The 19,630-nt window shown below is 42.8% G+C and overlaps 1 protein-coding gene across 1 annotated transcript in view; it reads right to left on the bottom strand.

Moving 5' to 3' along the window:
* asap1a (ArfGAP with SH3 domain, ankyrin repeat and PH domain 1a) overlaps positions 1-19,630 on the bottom strand; it is a 206,090-nt gene that overhangs the window by 14,588 nt on the left and 171,872 nt on the right. The window contains exons 17-21 of the mRNA XM_029642272.2: positions 16,742-16,922; positions 9,708-9,793; positions 9,424-9,539; positions 8,809-8,876; positions 5,816-5,923 (exon numbers count right to left, since the gene is read on the bottom strand). Of these exons, the coding sequence (XP_029498132.1) occupies positions 5,816-5,923; positions 8,809-8,876; positions 9,424-9,539; positions 9,708-9,793; positions 16,742-16,922 (559 nt within the window). The remainder of the gene's footprint in view (positions 1-5,815; positions 5,924-8,808; positions 8,877-9,423; positions 9,540-9,707; positions 9,794-16,741; positions 16,923-19,630) is intronic.

Raw genomic sequence — 19,630 nt, 5'->3', positions numbered from 1 at the left:
TCATCAGACCAAAGGACAGATTTCCACCGGTCTAATGTCCATTGCTCGTGTTTCTTTGGCCAAGCAAGTCTCTGCTTCTTATTGGTGTCCTTTAGTAGTGGTTTCTTTGCAGCAATTCAACCATGAAGGCCTGATTCACACAGTATCCTCTGAACCGTTGATGTTGAGATGTGTCTGTTACTTGAACTATGTGAAGCATTTATTTTGGCTGCAATCTAAGGTCCAGTTAACTCTAATGAAATTATCCTCTGCAGCAGAGGTAGCTCTGGGTCTTCCTTTCCTGTGGCAGTCGTCATAAGAGCCAGTTTCATCATAGAGCTTGATGGTTTTTGCAACTGCACTTGAAGAAACTTTCAAAGTTTGACTGACCTTTACGTGTTAAAATAATGGACTGTCATTTTCTTTGCTTATTTGGAATTGGACTTGGTCTTTTACCAAATACGGCATTCTTCTGTATACCACCCTTACCTTGTCACAACACAACTGATTGGCTCAAACACATTAAGGAAAGAAATTACACAAATTAACTTTTAACAAGGCACACCTGTTAATTGAAATACATTCCAGGTGACTACCTCATGAAGATCGTTGAGAGAATGCCAAGAGTGTGCAAAGCTGTCGTCAAGGCAAAGAGTGGCTACTTTGAAGTATCTCAAATATAAAATACATTTTGATTTGTTTATTAGGTTACATGATTTGGTTAAGTTACATGATTCCATATGTGTTACTTCATAATTTTGAAAATAGTCAAAATAAAGAAAAACCCTGGCATGATTAGGTGTATCCAAACTTTTGACTGGTATTGTAGGTCCTTTCAGAATGACTAACAGACAAATAGGCTAAATGGACTATCTGAGTTGTCCCTTGTATTTTATTCTTATTTTCCATTCACACTCACAGGGCCCTATGTACTTTACTTAAAACATTTCATTTCACCTTTAATTAACCAGGTAGGCCAGTTGAGAACAAGTTCTCATTTACAACTGCGAGGGTATGTTTGGCAGCATGAGTGAAGGAGGGTTTGTTGTGCAATAGGAAGCCGATTCTAGATTTAATTTTGGATTGGAGATGCTTAATGAGTCTGGAAGGAGAGTTTAGAATCTAACCAGACACCTAGGTATTTGTAGTTGTCCACATATTCTAAGTCAGAACCGTCCAGAGCAGTGATGCTAGTCGGGCGAGCGGGTGTGGGCAGCAATCGTTTGAAGAGCATGCATTTAGTTGTACTAGCATTTAAAAGCAGTTGGAGGCCACGGAAGGAGTGTTGTATGGCATTGAAGCTCGTTTGGAAGTTTAACACAGTGTCTAAAGAAGGGCCAGATATATACAGAATGCTGTCCTGTGCGAAGAGGTGGATCAGAGAATCACCAGCAGCAAGAGCGACATCATTGATATATACAGAGAAAATAATTGAACCCTGTGGCACCCCCATAGAGACTGCCAGAGGTCCGGACAACAGGCCCTCTGATTTGACACACTGAAATCTTTCTGAGAAGTAGTTGGTGAACCAGGTGAGGCAGTCATTTGAAAAACCAAGGCAGTTGAGTCCACAAATAAGAATTTGGTGATTGAGTCAAAAGCCTTGGCCAGGTCGGCTGCACAGCACTGTCTTTTATTGATAGTGGTTATGATATCGTTTAAGAACTTGAGCGTGGCTGAGGTGCACCCATGACCAGCTCTGAAACCAGATTGCTTAGTGTAGAAGGTACAGTGGGATTCGAAATGGTCGGTGATCTGTTAACTTGACCTTCAAAGACTTTAGAAAGGCAGGGCAGGATGGATATAGGTCTATAACAGTTTGGGTCTAGAATGTCTCCCTCTTTGAAGAGGGGGATGATCGCGGCAGCTTTCCAATCTTTGGGGATCTCAGACGATACTAAAGAGAGGTTGAACAGGTTAGTAATAGGGGTTGCAACAATTTAGGCTGATCATTTTAGAAAGAGAGGGTCCAGATTGTTTAGCCAAGCTGATTTGTAGGTATCCTGATTTTGCAGCTCTTTCAGAACATCAGCTGTCTGGATTTTAGTGAAGGAGAAGCGGGGGGGGGGCTTGGGCAAGCTGCTGCAGGGGTTTCTGAGCTGTTGGCCAGGGTAGGGGTATAGCCAGGTGGAAAGCATGGCCAGCCATAGAAAAATGCTTATTGAAATAATCGATTATCGTCGATTTATTGGTGGTGACAGTGTTTCCTAGCATCGGTGCAGTGGGCAGCTGGGAGGAGGTGTTCTAATTCTCCATGGACTTTACAGTGTCCCGAAAGTTTTTGGAATTAGTACAACAGGATGCTAACTGACTGAGTATATTGGTTCCTGACTTCCCTGAAAAGTTGCATATTGCTGGGGATATTCGATGCTAATGCAGAATGCCACAGGATGTTTTTGTGCTGGCAGTCAAGTCTGGGGTGAACCAAGGGCTATATCTGTTCTTAGATCTACATTTTTTGAATGGGGCATGCTTATTTAAGATGGCGAGGAAAGCACTTTTAAAGAGCAACCAGGCATCGTCTACTGACTGGGTGAGGTCAATATCATTCCAGGATACCCCGGCCAGGTCAATTAGAAAGGCCTGCTCGCTGAAGTGTTTTAGGGAGCGTTTGACAATGATGAGGGGTGGTCGTTTGACCACGGACCCATTACGCACGCAGGCAATGAGGCAGTGATCGCTGAGATCATGGTTGAAGACAGCAGATGTGTATTTAGAGGGCAAGTTGGTCTGGATGACATCTAAGAGGTTGCCCATGGTTATTTGTGCGAGATTGAGGGCATCTATCTTAGATTGTTGGACGGCCGGGGTGTTAAGCATGTCCCAGTTTAGGTCACCTAACAGTACGAGCTCTGAAGATAGATGGGGGGCAATCAATTCACATATGGTGTCCAGGGCACAGCTGGGGGCTGAAGGTGGTCTATAACAAGCGGCATTGGTGAGAGACTTGTTTCTGGGAAGGTGGATTTTTAAATATAAAAGCTTGAATTGTTTGGGCACAGACCTGGATAGTATGACAGAACTCTGCAGGCTATCTCTGCAGTAGATTGCAACTCCACCCCCTTTGGCAGTTCTATCTTGTCGGAAAATTTTATAGTTGGGGATGGAAATTTCAGGGTTTTTGGTGGTCTTCCTAAGCCAGGATTCAGACACGGCTAGGACATCAGGGTTGGCGGTGTGTGCTAAAGCAGTGAATAAAACAAACTTGTGGAGGAGGCTTCTAATGTTAACGTGCATGACACCAAGGCTTTTATGGTTACAGAGGTCAACATATTAGAGCGCCTGGGGAATGGGAGTGGTGCTGGGGGCTGCAGGGTTAACCTCTACATCACCAGAGGAACAGAGGAGGAGTAGGATAGTGAAATAAGATAGGGGTTCAACAGTGAAATAAGATAATAATCACTAACCAAAACAGCAATAGATAAGGCATATTGACATTATGGAGAGGCATGTGTAGCCGAGTGATCATAGGGTCAAATGAGTCAGGGAGCCAATTCAGTAGTCGTTACTACGCTAGGTGAGCTGGAGACACGGCATTTCAGACAGCTAGCAGGCCGGGGCTAGCAGATGGGCATCAGGCAACGTCGCAACGGAAGAGCCTGTTGAAACCACCTCGGACGGTTACGTTGCCAGACCAGTTGTGATGGATTGGCGGGGCTCCGTGTAGGTAGTAAAGAGTTCAGGCCAATTGGCAAAAGAGATATTGTAGCCCAAGAATTGGCTGGTGGACCTCTTTCGCTAGCCGGGAGATGGGCCTAGCTCGAGGCTAGCTCCAAGCTAACTGGTGCTTGCTTCGGGACAGAGATGTTTCCCAGGAGTAGCCACTCAGTGGCAAGCTGCGATGATCCGGTGTAAAGGTTCAGAGCTTGCGGTAGGAATCCGGAGATGAGGTAGAGAAAAAGCAGTCCGATATGCTCTGGGTTGATATCACGCTGTGCAGACTGGCAGGAGTTGACCGGGCTGAGGCTGGCTGATGTCAGAGTTAATGTTGAGGACCGCTAGCAGTGGCTAACTGACTACTAGCAAGTTAGGTGGCTAGCTGCGGATGGGGGTTCCGGTTCTAAAGTATAAAAATAATCACATTGGGTGAGGAGGGTTGCAGGAGAGGATATCCAGTCCGTAGATAGAAAGTGAGATGAAAATATATACGAATTATATACGACAAAAATGATATATACACGGAACAGGTCAAAACACTTACACTGTGTATAAGACAGTAGTTTTAGAATTGTTAGTTAGATTACTTGTTGGTTATCACTGCATTGTCGGAACTAGAAGCACAAGCATTTCGCTACACTCGCATTAACATCTGCTAACCATGTGTATGTGACAAATAAAATTTGATTTGATTGATTTGATTTGAACACACGTCCGACTGCTATGCCATCTTGGAACTACCACACACTTACACTCCAAAACACACACTCCATCATTTGCACACACGCACATAGATTTACACTGAATTGACACACACACAAACACACCATCATCATATACGCTGCTGTTAATCATATATCCTGATGGCTAGTCACCTTACCCCTATACATATCTGCCTCTACCACTCCAGTATCTCTGTACATTGTTAATATGGTACTGACCATGTATATAGTCACCTTACCCCTATACATATCTACCTCCATCACTCCAGTATCTCTGTACATTGTTAATATGGTACTGACCATGTATATAGTCACCTTACCCCTATACATATCTACCTCCATCACTCCAGTATCCCTGTATTTTGTTAATATGGTACTGACACGGTACATAGTATGATTGCCCCTATACATATCTACCTACATCACTCCAGTATCCCTGTACATTGTTAATATGGTACTGGTACTGTATGTAGTATGATTACTTCCTTGATAGTGTTCTTCATATTCTTATTTTCATACTGTGTGTGCTTTTGTTTTACCTTATTCGTTTTAATATTACATTGTTATTGCATTGTTGCACTTGCAAGAAAGGCATTTCACTCCATTTGTGCATGTGACACTAAAACGTGAAACTATAACCAAACAAGATCACTATAAGTATAAGAAACAAGACCAGATCGATGCTGCTGCCTTTGTCTTTCCAAGTGTGCAGTTTAACATATGACATGGATACATATTGTAGCGCATTCTGAAGGTATTCAGACCCCTTCACTTTTCCACATTTCTCTGACATTACAACCTCATTCTAAAATGGATTAAATAAAAACAATTCTTCATCAAGTGTCACGTCTGTAGGGAACCTGGCACCATCCCTAGGGTGAAGCATGGTGGCAGCATCATGCTGTGGGGATGTTTTCAGCGGCAGGGACTGGGAGACTAGTCAGGAGCGAGGGAAAGATGAACGGAGCAAAGTACAGAGAGATTCTTGTTGAAAACCTGCTCCAGACCACTCAGGACCTCAGACTGGGGTGAAGGTTCACCTTCCAACAGGACAACGACCCTAAGCACACAGCCAAGACAACGCAGGAGTGGCTTCGGGACAAGTCTCCGAATGTCCTTGAGTGGCCCAGCCAGAGCACGGACTTGAACCCGATCGAACATCTCTGGAGAGACATGAAAATAGCTGTGCAGCGATGCTCCCCATCCAGCCTGACAGAGCTAGAGAGGATCTGCAGAGAAGAATGGGAGAAACTACCCAAATTCAGGTGTGCCAAAATGATAAAAAACAGTTTTTCCTTTGTCATTATGGGGTATTGTTTGTAGATTGATGGGGGGGGGACTTTTAATCCATTTTAGAATAAGGCTGTGAAGTAAAATGTTTTGGAAAAGTCAAGGGGTCTGTATATTCATTAAATTCCAGCCTTCATTGTTTTATTAATTCAGTCATGATGGAGTACCTTATCATCAAGGTCATCATCACTCTCGTCTATTTCCTCCAGTCGCAGGTTCCACTCATACTCCACATGGACGTGAGGGTTAAACTTCCCCTCTGCCGCCTCCATCAGCTAGAGGGAGAGAAGGAAAAATAAAGATATAAATAGAGGGAGAGTGAGAGACAGACATACAGACAGATTGAGAGAGAAAGAGAGACCGAGACAGAGAGAATGAGCGAGATACATACAGAGAGAGAATGAGAGAAAGAGACAGAGAGAGAGAGTGAGATAGAGAGAATGAGCGAGATACATACAGAGAGAGAGAATGAGAGATAAAAAAGGAGAAAAGGGCTATGTTACAGAGTGACAATATTAATAGTATATATTTACATGACCATATCACAGACAGGATAGATTATGGGAAGAGGCAAGAACAGTGTTGTGTGCAACGTGTGAAAAAGTGTATGATATGATAATCCCCATAGTTGAGAGCACTAGCATGCTTTTCTACATGAAGCAAAGCCAGTTCAGACTGGTAACCAGGGTGTTTGCATCAACAGCTAAGACTTCCTGGCTTAACATGGCGGCCTATTTAAGTTGAGTTCTGCACACGCATCCTCTGCTCCTGCACTGCAAGCTTTGCGCTGGAGTTTCTTGCTGCCCATGCTGCAACTATGCTGTTACTCACTACACATTGTCTGTTTACTGCTAAACCAGCACAACCCCAGCCTCCACCTGTCAGGGGGATTGCTATACCTGTAGTTTATTATTATGGTAACGATTGAGCATCGCTATGGCACTGAGCTACCCTGAAGCTGCAGAGCCTAACAACAAGACCTAATGTATTCTAATTTACTTCTAATAAATGGTTAAATCAATACATTGTGTTTCCTGTCTGAACTGACCACTGTGAGACTAGTTACATTGTGAGAGCTAGTCACAATACTGAAAAAGTTGTACTGGTAGACATGCAATAGTGTAGTCATGTCATATAGTACAGTACCTTCAGAAAGTATTCATACCCCTTGACTAATTCCACATTTTGCTGTTTTACAGACTGAATTCAAAATGGAAGAAATAAATGTTTTTCTCACCCATCTACACACAATACCCCTTAATGAGAAAGAACTTGTTTTTCAGAAATGTTTGCAAATTTATTGAAAATTAAATACAGCAATATCTAATTTACATAAATATCCACACACCTGAGTCAATACTATGTAGAATCACCTTTGGCAGCGATTATAGCTGTGGGACTTTCTGGGTAAGTCTCTAACAGCTTTCAACACCTGGATTGTGCACCATTTGCCCATTACCCTTTTCAAAATTCTTCAAGCTCTGTCAAATCTGTTGTTGATCATTGCTAGACAAACAATTTCATGTCTTGCCATAGATTTTCAAGCAGATTTAAGTCAAAACTGTAACTCAGCCACTCAGAAACATTCACTGTCTTCTTGGTAAGCAACTCCAGTGTAGATTTGGCCTTGTGTTTAAGGTTATTGTCCTGTTGAAAAGTGAATTCATCTCCAAGTCTCTGGTGGAAAGCACAACTGAACCATGTTTTCCTCCAGGATTTTGCCTGTGCTTAGTTCCGTTTAGTTTCTTTTTAAATCCTGAAAAACTCCCCAGTCCTTAATGATTACAAGCATACCCACAACATGATGCAGCAACCACTATGCTTGAAAATATGGAGAGTGGTACTCAGTAATGTGTTGTATTGGATTTTCCCCAAACATAACACTTTGTATAAAGGACAAAAAGTGAATTGCTATGCCACATATTTTTCAGTATTACTTTAGTTACTTGTTGCAAACAGGATGTATGTTTTGGAATATTTTTATTCTGTACATGCTTCTTTCTTTTCACTCTGTCAATTAGGTTATTAGGTTATCAATAACTACAATGTTATTGATCCATCCTCAGTTCTCTCTTATCACAGCTATTAAACTCTGTAACTGTTTAAATTCATCATTGGCCTCATGGTGAAATTGATACACCATCCAAAGTGTAATTAATACCTTCACCTTGCTCAAAGGGATATTCAATGTCTGCTTTTTTGTTATCTCACCCATCTACCAATAGGTGACATTATTTGCGAGTCATTGGAAAACCTCCCTGGTCTTTGTGGTTGAATCTGTGTTTGAAATTCACTGCTCGACTGAGGAACCTTACAGATACAGTAATTGTATGTGTGGTATTCTGCCCTTGAGTTGCGTTCCCATGCAAAACTAGACAGATAGCTAACAACTAAGTCCCAAGGCGTGACTTTTATTGAATGAATATATTGAAAAGGTTTATGTTGTGAAAAAACAAATATTTTCCAAGGCTGAAGCGTGACAAGAAATAACTACATTGAAAGACCTGCACCGTAGTGTTGTTTGTAGCTGCTTCTATGCGTGCAGAACAAATTCTCTACTTCCTGTTTGCGTAGTCTTTCTAAATACCAGAAAGCTCCACTAGGGGGCAAATAACACCATTGAACACAATGAAAATCCAATTTAACCATTGTAAAAAAGTAATCTGTTACCTTCTAACAGGATGGCAGCACATGTGGTGTACAGAGATGAGGTAGCACATTTTTACTCCTGAACATATTTAGGCTTGCCATAACAAAGGGGTTGAATACTTATTGACTGAAGACATTTCAGCACTTTAATTTAATTTGAAAACAACAAAATGTAGAAAAAGTCAAGGAGTGTGAATACTTTCTGAAAGCACTGTACATACTGTATGCCACTTGATGTTTGTATTATGTGATTGGATGTGGTGATACTGTGGGAGGTTCGTTTCAACCACTAGCTGCGAGGTTGACAGAGGTATTCGGGGGAGTTAAAGAAGCATACGAGGGTACTCACATTGTCCGCACTTCTACGGGACATAGCATGTTTTCCTTGTCCTCTGTTGCTAGTAATGACAGGGGGAACTGGAGCACTAACAGACCATGTCTGTCAGTCTCTAAAACAGTTTGATGTTGCTGGAAATAATCCAGCCTTCTAGATATTAAGATTGATACTCACCGGTTCCTCGCACTGGGTATCTCGCAACCTTCTTGCAATGTCCAGAGCAGTCTCTCCACTTTGATTGGCTGAAATAACAAGTAGGCAGTGGTCACCATAAGTGCGGAGTCTCATGACGTGATTTGTAATTTGACGATGGTTTTCTTATATGGCCCCAAGGGGATAAATGAAGTTGTAATGAATTGATTTGAAATGACATGACATGACATGCATCAACAAAAGTCAGATGATGTTTTAATGTTGTGAGGGAAATTATGGTTTTAGAAAAACAGGCTGGATAAATACTTAAGTGTTAAATTGTTAAATACTGTGATAAAGGGGCAGATAATTACTTGACTGCTTTTTACAATTACAGTAGTTACTTTTCCTAAACTATTTGATATATGCCTGAAAGTAAGAAAGAAAATATTTCTGAAGAAAAAAAGTACTTGTAAAGTAGTTGACATACAAATGCATTTCATAGCTATCCAGAACAAACAAATCATGTCTCTCTCTATCTCCAACCTCTCCAAAAAAACACCTTGGTTTGCCTCACATATTTCAGTCATATGAAATCTAAGATTATAAACATGAGATGACAAGTCCGACAGGGACAATCTGAGAGTTTGCACACACCGATGTCGATGGCTGGTTTGCCCCGCAGTAGCAGTTTCAAACATTCTTGTTTTTTGTACAGACAGCAGTAGTGTAGTGCAGTGTTTCCATTCTCCGTCTGCCTGTCTAGATTACCACTGGGGGTGGAGAGTGAGAGAGACTGATAGTCAAATTCTAGTGATACAAAGAATAAAAAGGTAAACATTAGTAAGTCATTAACAAGTATTTAGTAAAAGTGTTGGTTATACGTTCCAACTTTAAATGTGTGATTGAGTTCCCTCTGCCGGGACACTACAGTCATATACCTGTTTTGCACCAGGAAGTCCACTAGATGCAGGGAGGTCTGGTCAGCAGTCCTCACAGAGTAGTGGAGGGCAGTCTCACCGGGCTCCTGTTGGGAACGAGTCTGTGTATTTCAACTACAGTACCAGTCAAAAGTTTGGACACACATACTCATTCAAGGGTTATTTATTTATTTGTACTATTTTCTACATTGTAGAATAACAGTGAAGTCATCAAAACTATGAAATAACACATATGGAATCATGTAGTCGCCAAAAAATTATTAAAACATATCAAAATATATTATATATTTGAGATTCTTCAAAGTAGCCACCTTTTGCCTTGATGACAGCTTTGCACACTCTTGGCATTCTCAAATCAAATCAAATTTTATTTGTCACATACACATGATTAGCAGATGTTAATGAGAGTGTAGCAAAATGCTTGTGCTTCTAGTACCGTCAGTGCAGTACTATCTACCTTATACACATTATTAGGAAATGGAAGACATACAAGACCACTGATAATCTCCCTCGATCTGGGGCTCCACACAATATCTCACCCCGTGGGGTCAAAATGATCACAAGAACGGTGAGCAAAAATCCCAGAACCACACGGGGGGACCTAGTGAATGACCTGCAGAGAGCTGGGACTAAAGTAACAAAGCCTACCATCAGTAACACACTACACACAAATCCTGCAGTGCCAGACGTGTCCCCCTGCTTAAGGCAGTACATGTCCAGACCCGTCTAAAGTTTGCTAGAGAGCATTTGGATGATCCAGAAGAAGATTGGGAGAATGTCATATGGTCAGATGAAACCAAAATATAACTTTTTGGTAAAAACTCAACTCGTCGTGTTTGGAGGACAAAGAATGCTGAGTTGCATCCAAAGAACACCATACCTACTGTGAAGCATGGGGGTGGAAACATCATGCTTTGGGGCTGTTTTTCTGCAAAGGGACCAGGACGACTGACCCGTGTAAAGGAAAGAATGAATGGGGCCATGTATCGTGAGATTTTGAGTGAAAACCTCCTTCCATAAGCAAGGGCATTGAAGATGAAACGTGGCTGGGTCTTTCAGCATGACAATGATCCCAAACACCCCGCCCGGGCAACGAAGGAGTGGCTTCATAAGAAGCATATCAAGGTCCTGGAGTGGCCTAGCCAGTCTCCAGATCTCAACCCCATAGAAAATCTTTGGAGGGAGTCGAAAGTCCGTGTTGCCCAGCAACAGCCCCAATACATCACTGCTCTAGAGGAGGTCTGCATGGAGGAATGGGCCAAAATACCAGCAACAGTGTGTGAAAACCTTGTGAAGACTTACAGAAAACGTTTGACCTCTGTCATTGCCAACAAAGGGTATATAACAAAGTATTGAGATAAACTTTTGTTATTGACCAAATACTTATTTTCCACCATCATTTTCAAATACATTCATTAAAAATCCTACAATGTGATTTTCTGGATTTATTTTCTCATTTTGTCTGTCATAGTTGAGTTTATGAGGAAAATTACAGGCCTCTCATCTTTTTAAGTGGGAGAACTTGCACAATTGGTGGCTGACTAAATACTTTTTTGCCCCACTGTACCTACACTACGGTCACAAGATGCAGGCCTCCTAATTGTCCCTACAATTTCTAAGCAAACAGCTGGAGGCAGGGCTTTCTCCTATAGAGCTCCATTTTTATGGAATGGTCTGCCTACCCATGTGAGAGACGCAGACTCGGTGTCAACCTTTAAGTCTTTACTGAAGACTCATCTCTTCACTGGGTCATATGATTGAGTGTAGTCTGGCCCAGGAGTGTGAAGGTGAACGGAAAGGCTCTGGAGCAACGAACCGCCCTTGCTGTCTCTGCCTGGCCAGTTCCTCTCTTTCCACTGGGATTCTCTGCCTCTAACCCTATTACAGGGGCTGAGTCACTGGCTTACTGGTGCTCTTTCATGCCGTCCCTAGGAGGGGTGCGTCACTTGAGGGGTGCGTCACTGATGTGATCTTCCTGTCTGGGTTGGCGCCACCCCTTGGGTTGTGCCGTGGCAGATGTCTTTGTGGGCTATACTCGGCCTTGTCTCAGGATGGTAAGTTGGTGGTTGAAGATATCCCTCTAGTGGTGTGGGGGCTATGCTTTGGCAAATTGGGTGGGGTTATATCCTTCCTGTTTGGCCCTGTCCAGGGTCTCCTGGTCCCTCCCGTCTCAGCCTCCAGTATTTATGCTGCAGTAGTTTATGTGTCGGGGGGCTAGGGTCAGTTTGTTATATCTGGAGTACTTCTCCTGTCTTATCCGGTGTCCTGTGTGAATTTAAGTATGCTTTCTCTAATTCTCTTTCTTTCTCTCTCTCGGAGGACCTGAGCCCTAGGACCATACCTCAGGACTACCTGGCATGATGGCTCCTTGCTGTCCCCAGTCCACCTGGCCGTGCTGCTGCTCCAGTTTCAACTGTTCTGCCTGTGATTATTATTATTTGACCATGCTGGTCATTTATGAACATTTGAACATCTTGGCCATGTTCTGTTATATTTTCTCCACCCGGCACTGCCAGAAGAGGACTGGCCACCCCTCATAGCCTGGTTCCTCTCTAGGTTTCTTCCTAGGTTTTGGCCTTTCTTGGGAGTTTCCTAGCCACTGTGCTTCTACACCTGCATTGCTTGCTGTTTGGGGTTTTAGGCTGGGTTTCTGTACAGCACTTTGAGATATCAGCTGATGTACGAAGGGCTTTATAAATACATTTGATATGCTTTGATTATTAAAGTGTCATTATTTAAAGTGGCATTGTTTAAAGTAACTAGTGATTGGGTCTCAATGTAGGCAGCAGCCTCTCTGAGTTAGTGATTGGTGTGTAGCAGTCTGATATCCTTGAGATTGAAAACCAGCTTCTGTCTCTCGGTCCCAGCTGTGATGCAGCTGTACTGACCTCGCCTTTTTGATGGTAGCAATGTGAACAGGCAGTGGCTCGGGTGGTTGTTGTCCCTGATGATCTTTTTGGCCTTCCTGTGACATCGGGTGCTGTAGGTGTCCTGGAGGACAGGTAGTTTGCCCCCGGTGATGCATTTTGCAGACCACACCACCCTCTGGAGAGCCTTGCGATTGAGGGCAGTGCAGTTGCTGTACGATGCGGTGATACAGCCCGACAGGATGCTCTCGAATGTGCATCTGTAAAAGTTTGTCAGGTATTTTTCAGCCTCCTAATATTGAAGAGGTGCTGTTGCGCCTTCTTCACCACACTGTCTGTGTGGGTGGACCATTTAAGTTTGTCTATGTGCACGCCGAGAAACTTAAAACTTTCCAACTTCTCCACTAGTGTCCCTTCGATGTGGATAGGGGGTTGCTCCCTCTCTCTGAGAGGTTGTTATCCTGGCATCACACTCAGAGTGCCCTGACCTCCTCCCTGTAGGCTGTCTCGTAGTTGTTGGTAATCAAGCCCACTACTGTGGTGTTGTCTGCTAACTTGATACTTGAGTTGGAGGTGTGAATGGCCACACAGTCATGGGTGAACAGGGAGTACAGAACGGGGCTGAGCATGAACCCTTGTGGGGCCCCAGTGTTGAGGGTCAACGTAGTGGAGACATTGTTTCCTACCTTCACCACCTGGAGGCGGCCCATCAGAAAGTCCAGGACCTAATTGCACAGGTCGGGTTGAGACTCAGGGCATCCAGTTTAATGATGAGCTTGGAGGGAACTGTCGTGTTGAATGCTGAGCTGTAGTCAATGAACAGCATTCTTACATAGGTATTCCTCTTGTCCAGATGGGATAGGGCAGTGTGCAGTGTGATGGCGATTGCCTCGACTGTTGACCTGTTGGGGAGGAAAGCAAATTGAAGTGGGTCTAGGGTGGCAGGTAAGGTAGAGGTGATATGATCTTTGCCTTGTCTCTCATAGCACTTCACGACGACAGAAGCGAGTGCTACCGGACGGTAGTAATTTAGTTCAGTCACCTTTGCTTTCTTGGGTACAGGAACAATGGTGGACATCTTGAAGCATGTGGGGACAGCAGACGGGATAGGGAGCGATTGAATATGTCCAAAACTCTCCAGCCAGCTGGTCTGTGCATGCTCTAAGGACGCGGCTAGGGATGCCGTCTGGGCCAGCAGCCATGCGAGAGTTAACATGCTTAATTAAATGTCTTACTCACATCGGCCACGGAGAAGGAGAGCCACAGTCCTTGTTAACGTGCCGCGATGGTGTCACTGTATTATCCTCAGAGGGAAAATAAGGTGTTTAGTTTGTCTGCAAGCAAGATGTCAGTGTCTGTAACGTGGCTGGTTTTCTTTCTGTAGTCCGTGATTTCCTATAGACCCTGCCACATACGTCTCGTGTCTGAGGCGTTGAATTGCGACTCCACTTTGTCCCTATACCAACATTTCACTTGGTTGATTGACTTGCGGAGGGAATAACTACACTGTTTATATTTGGCCTTTATTCCCAGTCCTCTTTCCATGGTTAAATATGGTGGATCGCGCTTTCAGTTATGCGCGAATGCCGCTATCCCTCCACGGTTTCTGGTTAGGGTAGGTTTTAATAGTCACAGTGGGTACAACATCTCCTATGCACCTCCTTATAAACTCACTCACAGAGAGAGCGTATAGATCAATGTTATTCTCTGAGGCTGACCGGAACATTTCCCAGTCCGCGTGATCAAAACAATCTTGAAGCGTGGATTCCGATTGGTCAGACCAGCGTTGAATGGTTCTAGTCACAGGTACATCCTGTTTGAGTTTCTGCCTATAAGACGGTAGGAGCAAGATAGACTCGTGGTCGGATTTGAGGAAGGGAGGGCGAGGGAGGGCCTTGTATGCATCGTAGAATTTAGAGTAGCAGTGATCGAGTGCATTGCCCTTGCGAGTGCTGAAATCAATATGCTGATCAAATTTGGGTAGCCTTGTTCTCAAATTTTCTTTGTTAAAATCTCCAGCTACAATATATACAGCCTCAGGATATATGGTTTCCAGTTTACATACAGTCCAGTGAAGTTCCTTGAGGGCCATTGTGGTGTCTGCTTGACGGGGAATATACACAACGGACAAGAACCCTTCTTCCCAGAGAGGTGTTTATCTCTGTCGGCACGACGCATGAAGAAGCTCGATGGCTTCACCGACTCCAACAACGTATCACGAGAGAGCCATGTTTCCGTGAAACAGAGAATGTTACAATCTCTGATGTCTCTCTGGAAGGCAACCCTTGCTCGAATTGTGTCTACCTTGTTGTCAAGAGACTGGACATTGGTGAGTAGTATTCCCGGTGAGTGGTGGGCGATGTGCATATCTATGGAGCCTGACCAGAAGGCTGCTCCGTCTGCCCCTTCTGCAGTGGCGTTGCTTTGGGTCAACTTCTGGGATTAGGTCCATTGTCATGGGTGGGCGGTCCAAACCAAGGATCCGCTTCGGGAAAGTCGTATTCCTGGTCGTAATGTTGGTAAGTTGACGTCGCACTTATTTCCAATAGTTCCTACCGGTAATAACGCTTAAGATTTTCTGTGCTAACAATGTAAGAAATAATACACACACACAAAAAAAATATTGCATCTTTTCTAGTAAGAGAGGCGACCGTCGCTGTCGGTGCCATCTTGTGTCTCTCAATCAGCTTCATATGGAATGCTTTTCAAAATGTCTTGAGGGAGTTGCCACATATGCTGAGCCCTTGTTGGCTCCTTTTCCTTCACTCTGCGTTCCAACTTATCCCAAACCATCTCAATTGGGTTGTGGTTTGGTGATAGTGGAGGCCAGGTCATCTGATGCAGCACTCCATCATTCTCCTTCTTGGTCAAATACACAGCCTTTGCACAGCCTGGAGGTGTGTTTTGGGTCATTGTCCTGTTGAAAAAAGAAAAGAAAAACACAAACCAGATGGGATGGTGTATCGCTGCAGAATGCTGTAGAAATCACTGACAGCATCAACAGCAAAGCACCCCACACCTCCTCCTCCATGCTTCATGGTGGGAACCGTGAAGCACACATGCGGAGATCATCCGTTCACCTACTCTGCGTCTCACAAAGACACGGCAGTTGGAACCAAAAATCTCACATTTTGAATGATGAGACCAAAGGACAGATTTCCTCTGGTCTAATGTCCATTGCTCATGTTTCTTGGCCCAAGCAAGTCTCTTTTTCTTATTGGTGTCCTTTAGTAGTGGTTTCTTTGCAGCAATTCGACCATGAAGGCCTGATTCATGCAGTCTCCTCTGAACAGTTGATGTTGAGATGCATCTGTCACTTGAACTCTGTGAAGAATTTATTTGGGCTGCAATCTGAGGTGCCGTTAATTGCCCATTTCTGAGGCAGGTAACTCTAATGAACTTTTCCTCTACAGCAGAGGTAACTCTGGATCTTTCTTTCCTGTGATAGTCGTCATGAGAGCCAGTGTCATCATAGCTCTTGATGGATTTTGCGACTGCACTTTAAGAACTTTTCCGGATTGACTGACCTTTGTCATAAAAAGTAATGATGGACTGTCATTTCTCTTTGCTTATTTGAGCTGTTCTTGCCATAATATGTAATTGGTCTTTTACCAAAACTTGTATACCACCTCTACCTTGTCACAACACAACAGATTGTATCAAATGCATCAAGGAGGAAAGAAATTCCACAAATTAAGTTTTATCAAGGCACACCTGTTAATTGAAATGCATTCCAGGTGATTACCTCATGAAGCTGGATGAGAGAATGCCCGGAGTGTGCAAAGCTGTCATCAAGGCAAAGGGTGGCTACTTTGAAGAATGTCAAATATAAAATATATTTTGATATGTTTAACACTTTTTTGGTTCTACATGATTCCATGTGTTATTTCCTAGTTTGATGTCTTCACTATTATTCTACAATGTTGAAAATAGTAAAAAATAAAGAAAATTAGTAGGTGTGTCCAAGCTTTTGACTGGTACTGTAAATAAAATATATATAAATAAGAATATATCAAATAACGCCACTTTCATAACCACGTCTTCGTCCAGTGATGCCAAATTGTTTTGGAATTGTGACCACTTGAAGCTTTCTGAATTGTTTTCTGACTCGTTGTGCACTTCAGTTAATATGCTATTTAAGAATAAAATGAACACAGCTACCCTTACCTTTCCTGCCTCGGGCAGGGGCTCCATAAGCTCCGCCCCCTCGGCATAAATCTGGATAAGTAACAGCAGATCTCGGGAGCGCACCGCCTCCGACAACTTGCCTGGAACCGTGGCTTTGCCAGTCTGGTGGGCAAATTTGTGGTCCAGGTATTTTGCGTTGATGTATTCCTTCCTCACCGTCCTGCCATAGAGAATATAAGGTTTGTTTCTTATCATAATTATCTGTTTGCCAGTGAACTAATACTTAGGCCGGTATCAGAAATGCATTTGATTTGCACCATACGGAGATGATTTATATTTATTGACACAGTCAGGGGTGACAGTAAGCAGGTACGGAGTCAAGTAAATAGTGGTGGTACACCGTATCGGTAAAAGATTTGCCTATCACAATAACAGCACTCCCTGGTTTGAACCTTTGAAGTTCAGATGGAACAGTTGGAAAAGTAACTGGACACGGACTGTAGGCCTCCTGCAGAATCCTTGCAGTAAAAATAATAGACCAAATGTTCATTTTTGTCTCGGAACAGGATTAGAGAAATATGATTTCTCTCGTTCAGCATTTTTTCCCCCACCAAATAAAATATGCATCCAGATGAACTGAAATGCTATCAGAAACATGTTGGATCGTTTTCACAGATTTTAAATTCCTTAAAACCAGTTTAACTGTTGTAATTTGGAAATTCTGCACAGAAAATCTCCCTGGTACCTAAACCAAATCTAATGATATTCGTCACATGCTTCGTAAACAACTGTTGTAGACTAACAGTGAAATGCTAACTTCCGGGACCTTCTAACAATGCAGAGATTGAAAATAGAGAAATAATAGAAAATTAAAACATAATAATAAAAGTAATAGATACACAATGAGTAACGATAACTTGGCTATATACAAGAGGTACCAGTACCGAGTCAATGAGCAGGGATACGAGGTCATTAAGGTAGATATGTACATAGAGTATAACTTGAAATAAATTGACAAATTAGCAGCACTGTATGTGATGAGTCAAAAAAGTTAGTGCAAAAAAAGGTCAATGCAGACTGTCTGGGTAGCTATTTGGTTAACTACTTAACTAACTATTTAGCAGTCTTATGGCTTCAGGGTAGAAGCTGTTCAGGGTCATGTTGGTTCTAGACTTGGACGTCGTTGCTCTGCGAGAGAAGCAGAAATGTAAGAGAACCTTACACGTCAACTAGATTGTTGATGATGCATTCATTCTATAAATGTATGACATTCTGGTGAGGAAAGTCTTATTTTAGTATTCTAGAGCGTCAAGTAATGACAAGAGAAGCAGTATGTTGCCTATCTAATAATAGACAAGTTGACTAACAAATAGCCTACCAAATTTCAGAAATTATAAGCAGAAAAATATCTAAATGAGGCTTAAAAGTTATTACTTTTATTACGTTCCTGTCCAGGTTACAAATGTCTCAATTGCCAAATATTATTACACTTTCTGGTGTTTTTCTTGCACAGGTATTTTTACATCCATCAAATGGCTGGTGTGCTTTTGGAATTTATTTACAGGGGATGAACGTGTGCAGAGGAAGAGGAGAACAATCCTACTGAGTGAATGTTTTTTTATTCTTATAGAGAAACATTGAAAAAGTTATAATTTTTAGACAAAACTACACTAAATACAGTATACTTATTTAACTGATTAAAGCACACTGTTTTGAAATTAAGGTCTATAGTAGCCTCAACAGCACTCTCTGGTGTAGCACAATGGTGTACCCGGAGGACAGCTAGCTTCCGTTCTCCTCTAGCTACATTGACTACAAAACCTAGGAGGCTCATGGTTCTCACACCCTTCCATAAACTTACATGGAAAATATAAATCTAGCTGTTTTTTCTATATATCGGCAGGACAGAACAGCTGTGTCCAGTAAGGTGACGGAAGGGGGTGTGTGTCTCTTTGTCAACAACAGTTGGTGCGCAGTCTCAAGGTTCTGCTCATCCGAGTTAGAAAACCTCATGATAAGCTGTAGACCACACTATTTCCCAAAAGAGAGCTTTCAAATGCACGTACATTTGCAATATGGTTCAATGGGCATTTACCATAAGAAATTTGACATGCTCAAAAATCCTGCAGAAATGCAAAATTGACTGGCCTGATGAACTCGGGATGGCCGGGCAGTGATAGTTGCTCCTTTCCATCGCTCGTTGTGTTGACTTCATCATGTCCATTTGGTGATGTTTTTTCACTGTTGAATCATATTGCAAGCGCACGTGCATTTGCAATATGGTTCAATGGGCATGTACCATCACGAATTTGTCATGCTATAAAATCCTGCAGGAATGCGAAATTGACTGGCCCGATGAACTCGGGATGGCTGGGCAGTGATTCTGGTTCATCTCAATCGCTCGTTAGGGTTGATTTCAGAATGTCACTTTGGTGATGGTACCTCACTGTTTAAACATATTGCAAATGGACAAAGTCACCAGCAAGTCACCGTCCATCAGTCAATTAGATATCATTCTGACACCAAACTGATACAAACTGACACCAAACCCACTTTTTCCAACTCGTTTAGTAGCCAACTATCACATACTTCAGAGCTGGCCCAAAATTCACAACGCCTTCGGTTCAAACCATAAAAAAAAAACATAAAACACGTAGTTACGTTCTAGCTGCGGGTCCATTTCTTATGTTATGTGTAGGCCTAGCTGAGGTGACCCCGAATCCCAAGTTTCGGCTCGATAGGTCATTTGGTGTCCGAGCAAAACCCTAATTGGTGCTGAAAATCCACTTTTTTCCATGACTTGCTACGGGGTCCTTGAATGAGCTATCGGACAGAAACGTTGGGCTCTGTCTATATGGGCCGAGACGGTCGCAATGCACCTAGTCTTGCGACTCTGGGACATTTCTAAATGTCGTCATTTTCGTGATG

The sequence above is a fragment of the Oncorhynchus nerka genome, linkage group LG9b (genome assembly GCF_034236695.1).
Source record: "Oncorhynchus nerka isolate Pitt River linkage group LG9b, Oner_Uvic_2.0, whole genome shotgun sequence".
In the NCBI taxonomy this organism is placed as follows: domain Eukaryota; kingdom Metazoa; phylum Chordata; class Actinopteri; order Salmoniformes; family Salmonidae; genus Oncorhynchus; species Oncorhynchus nerka.
This window is presented reverse-complemented; position numbering and strand designations above follow the sequence as displayed.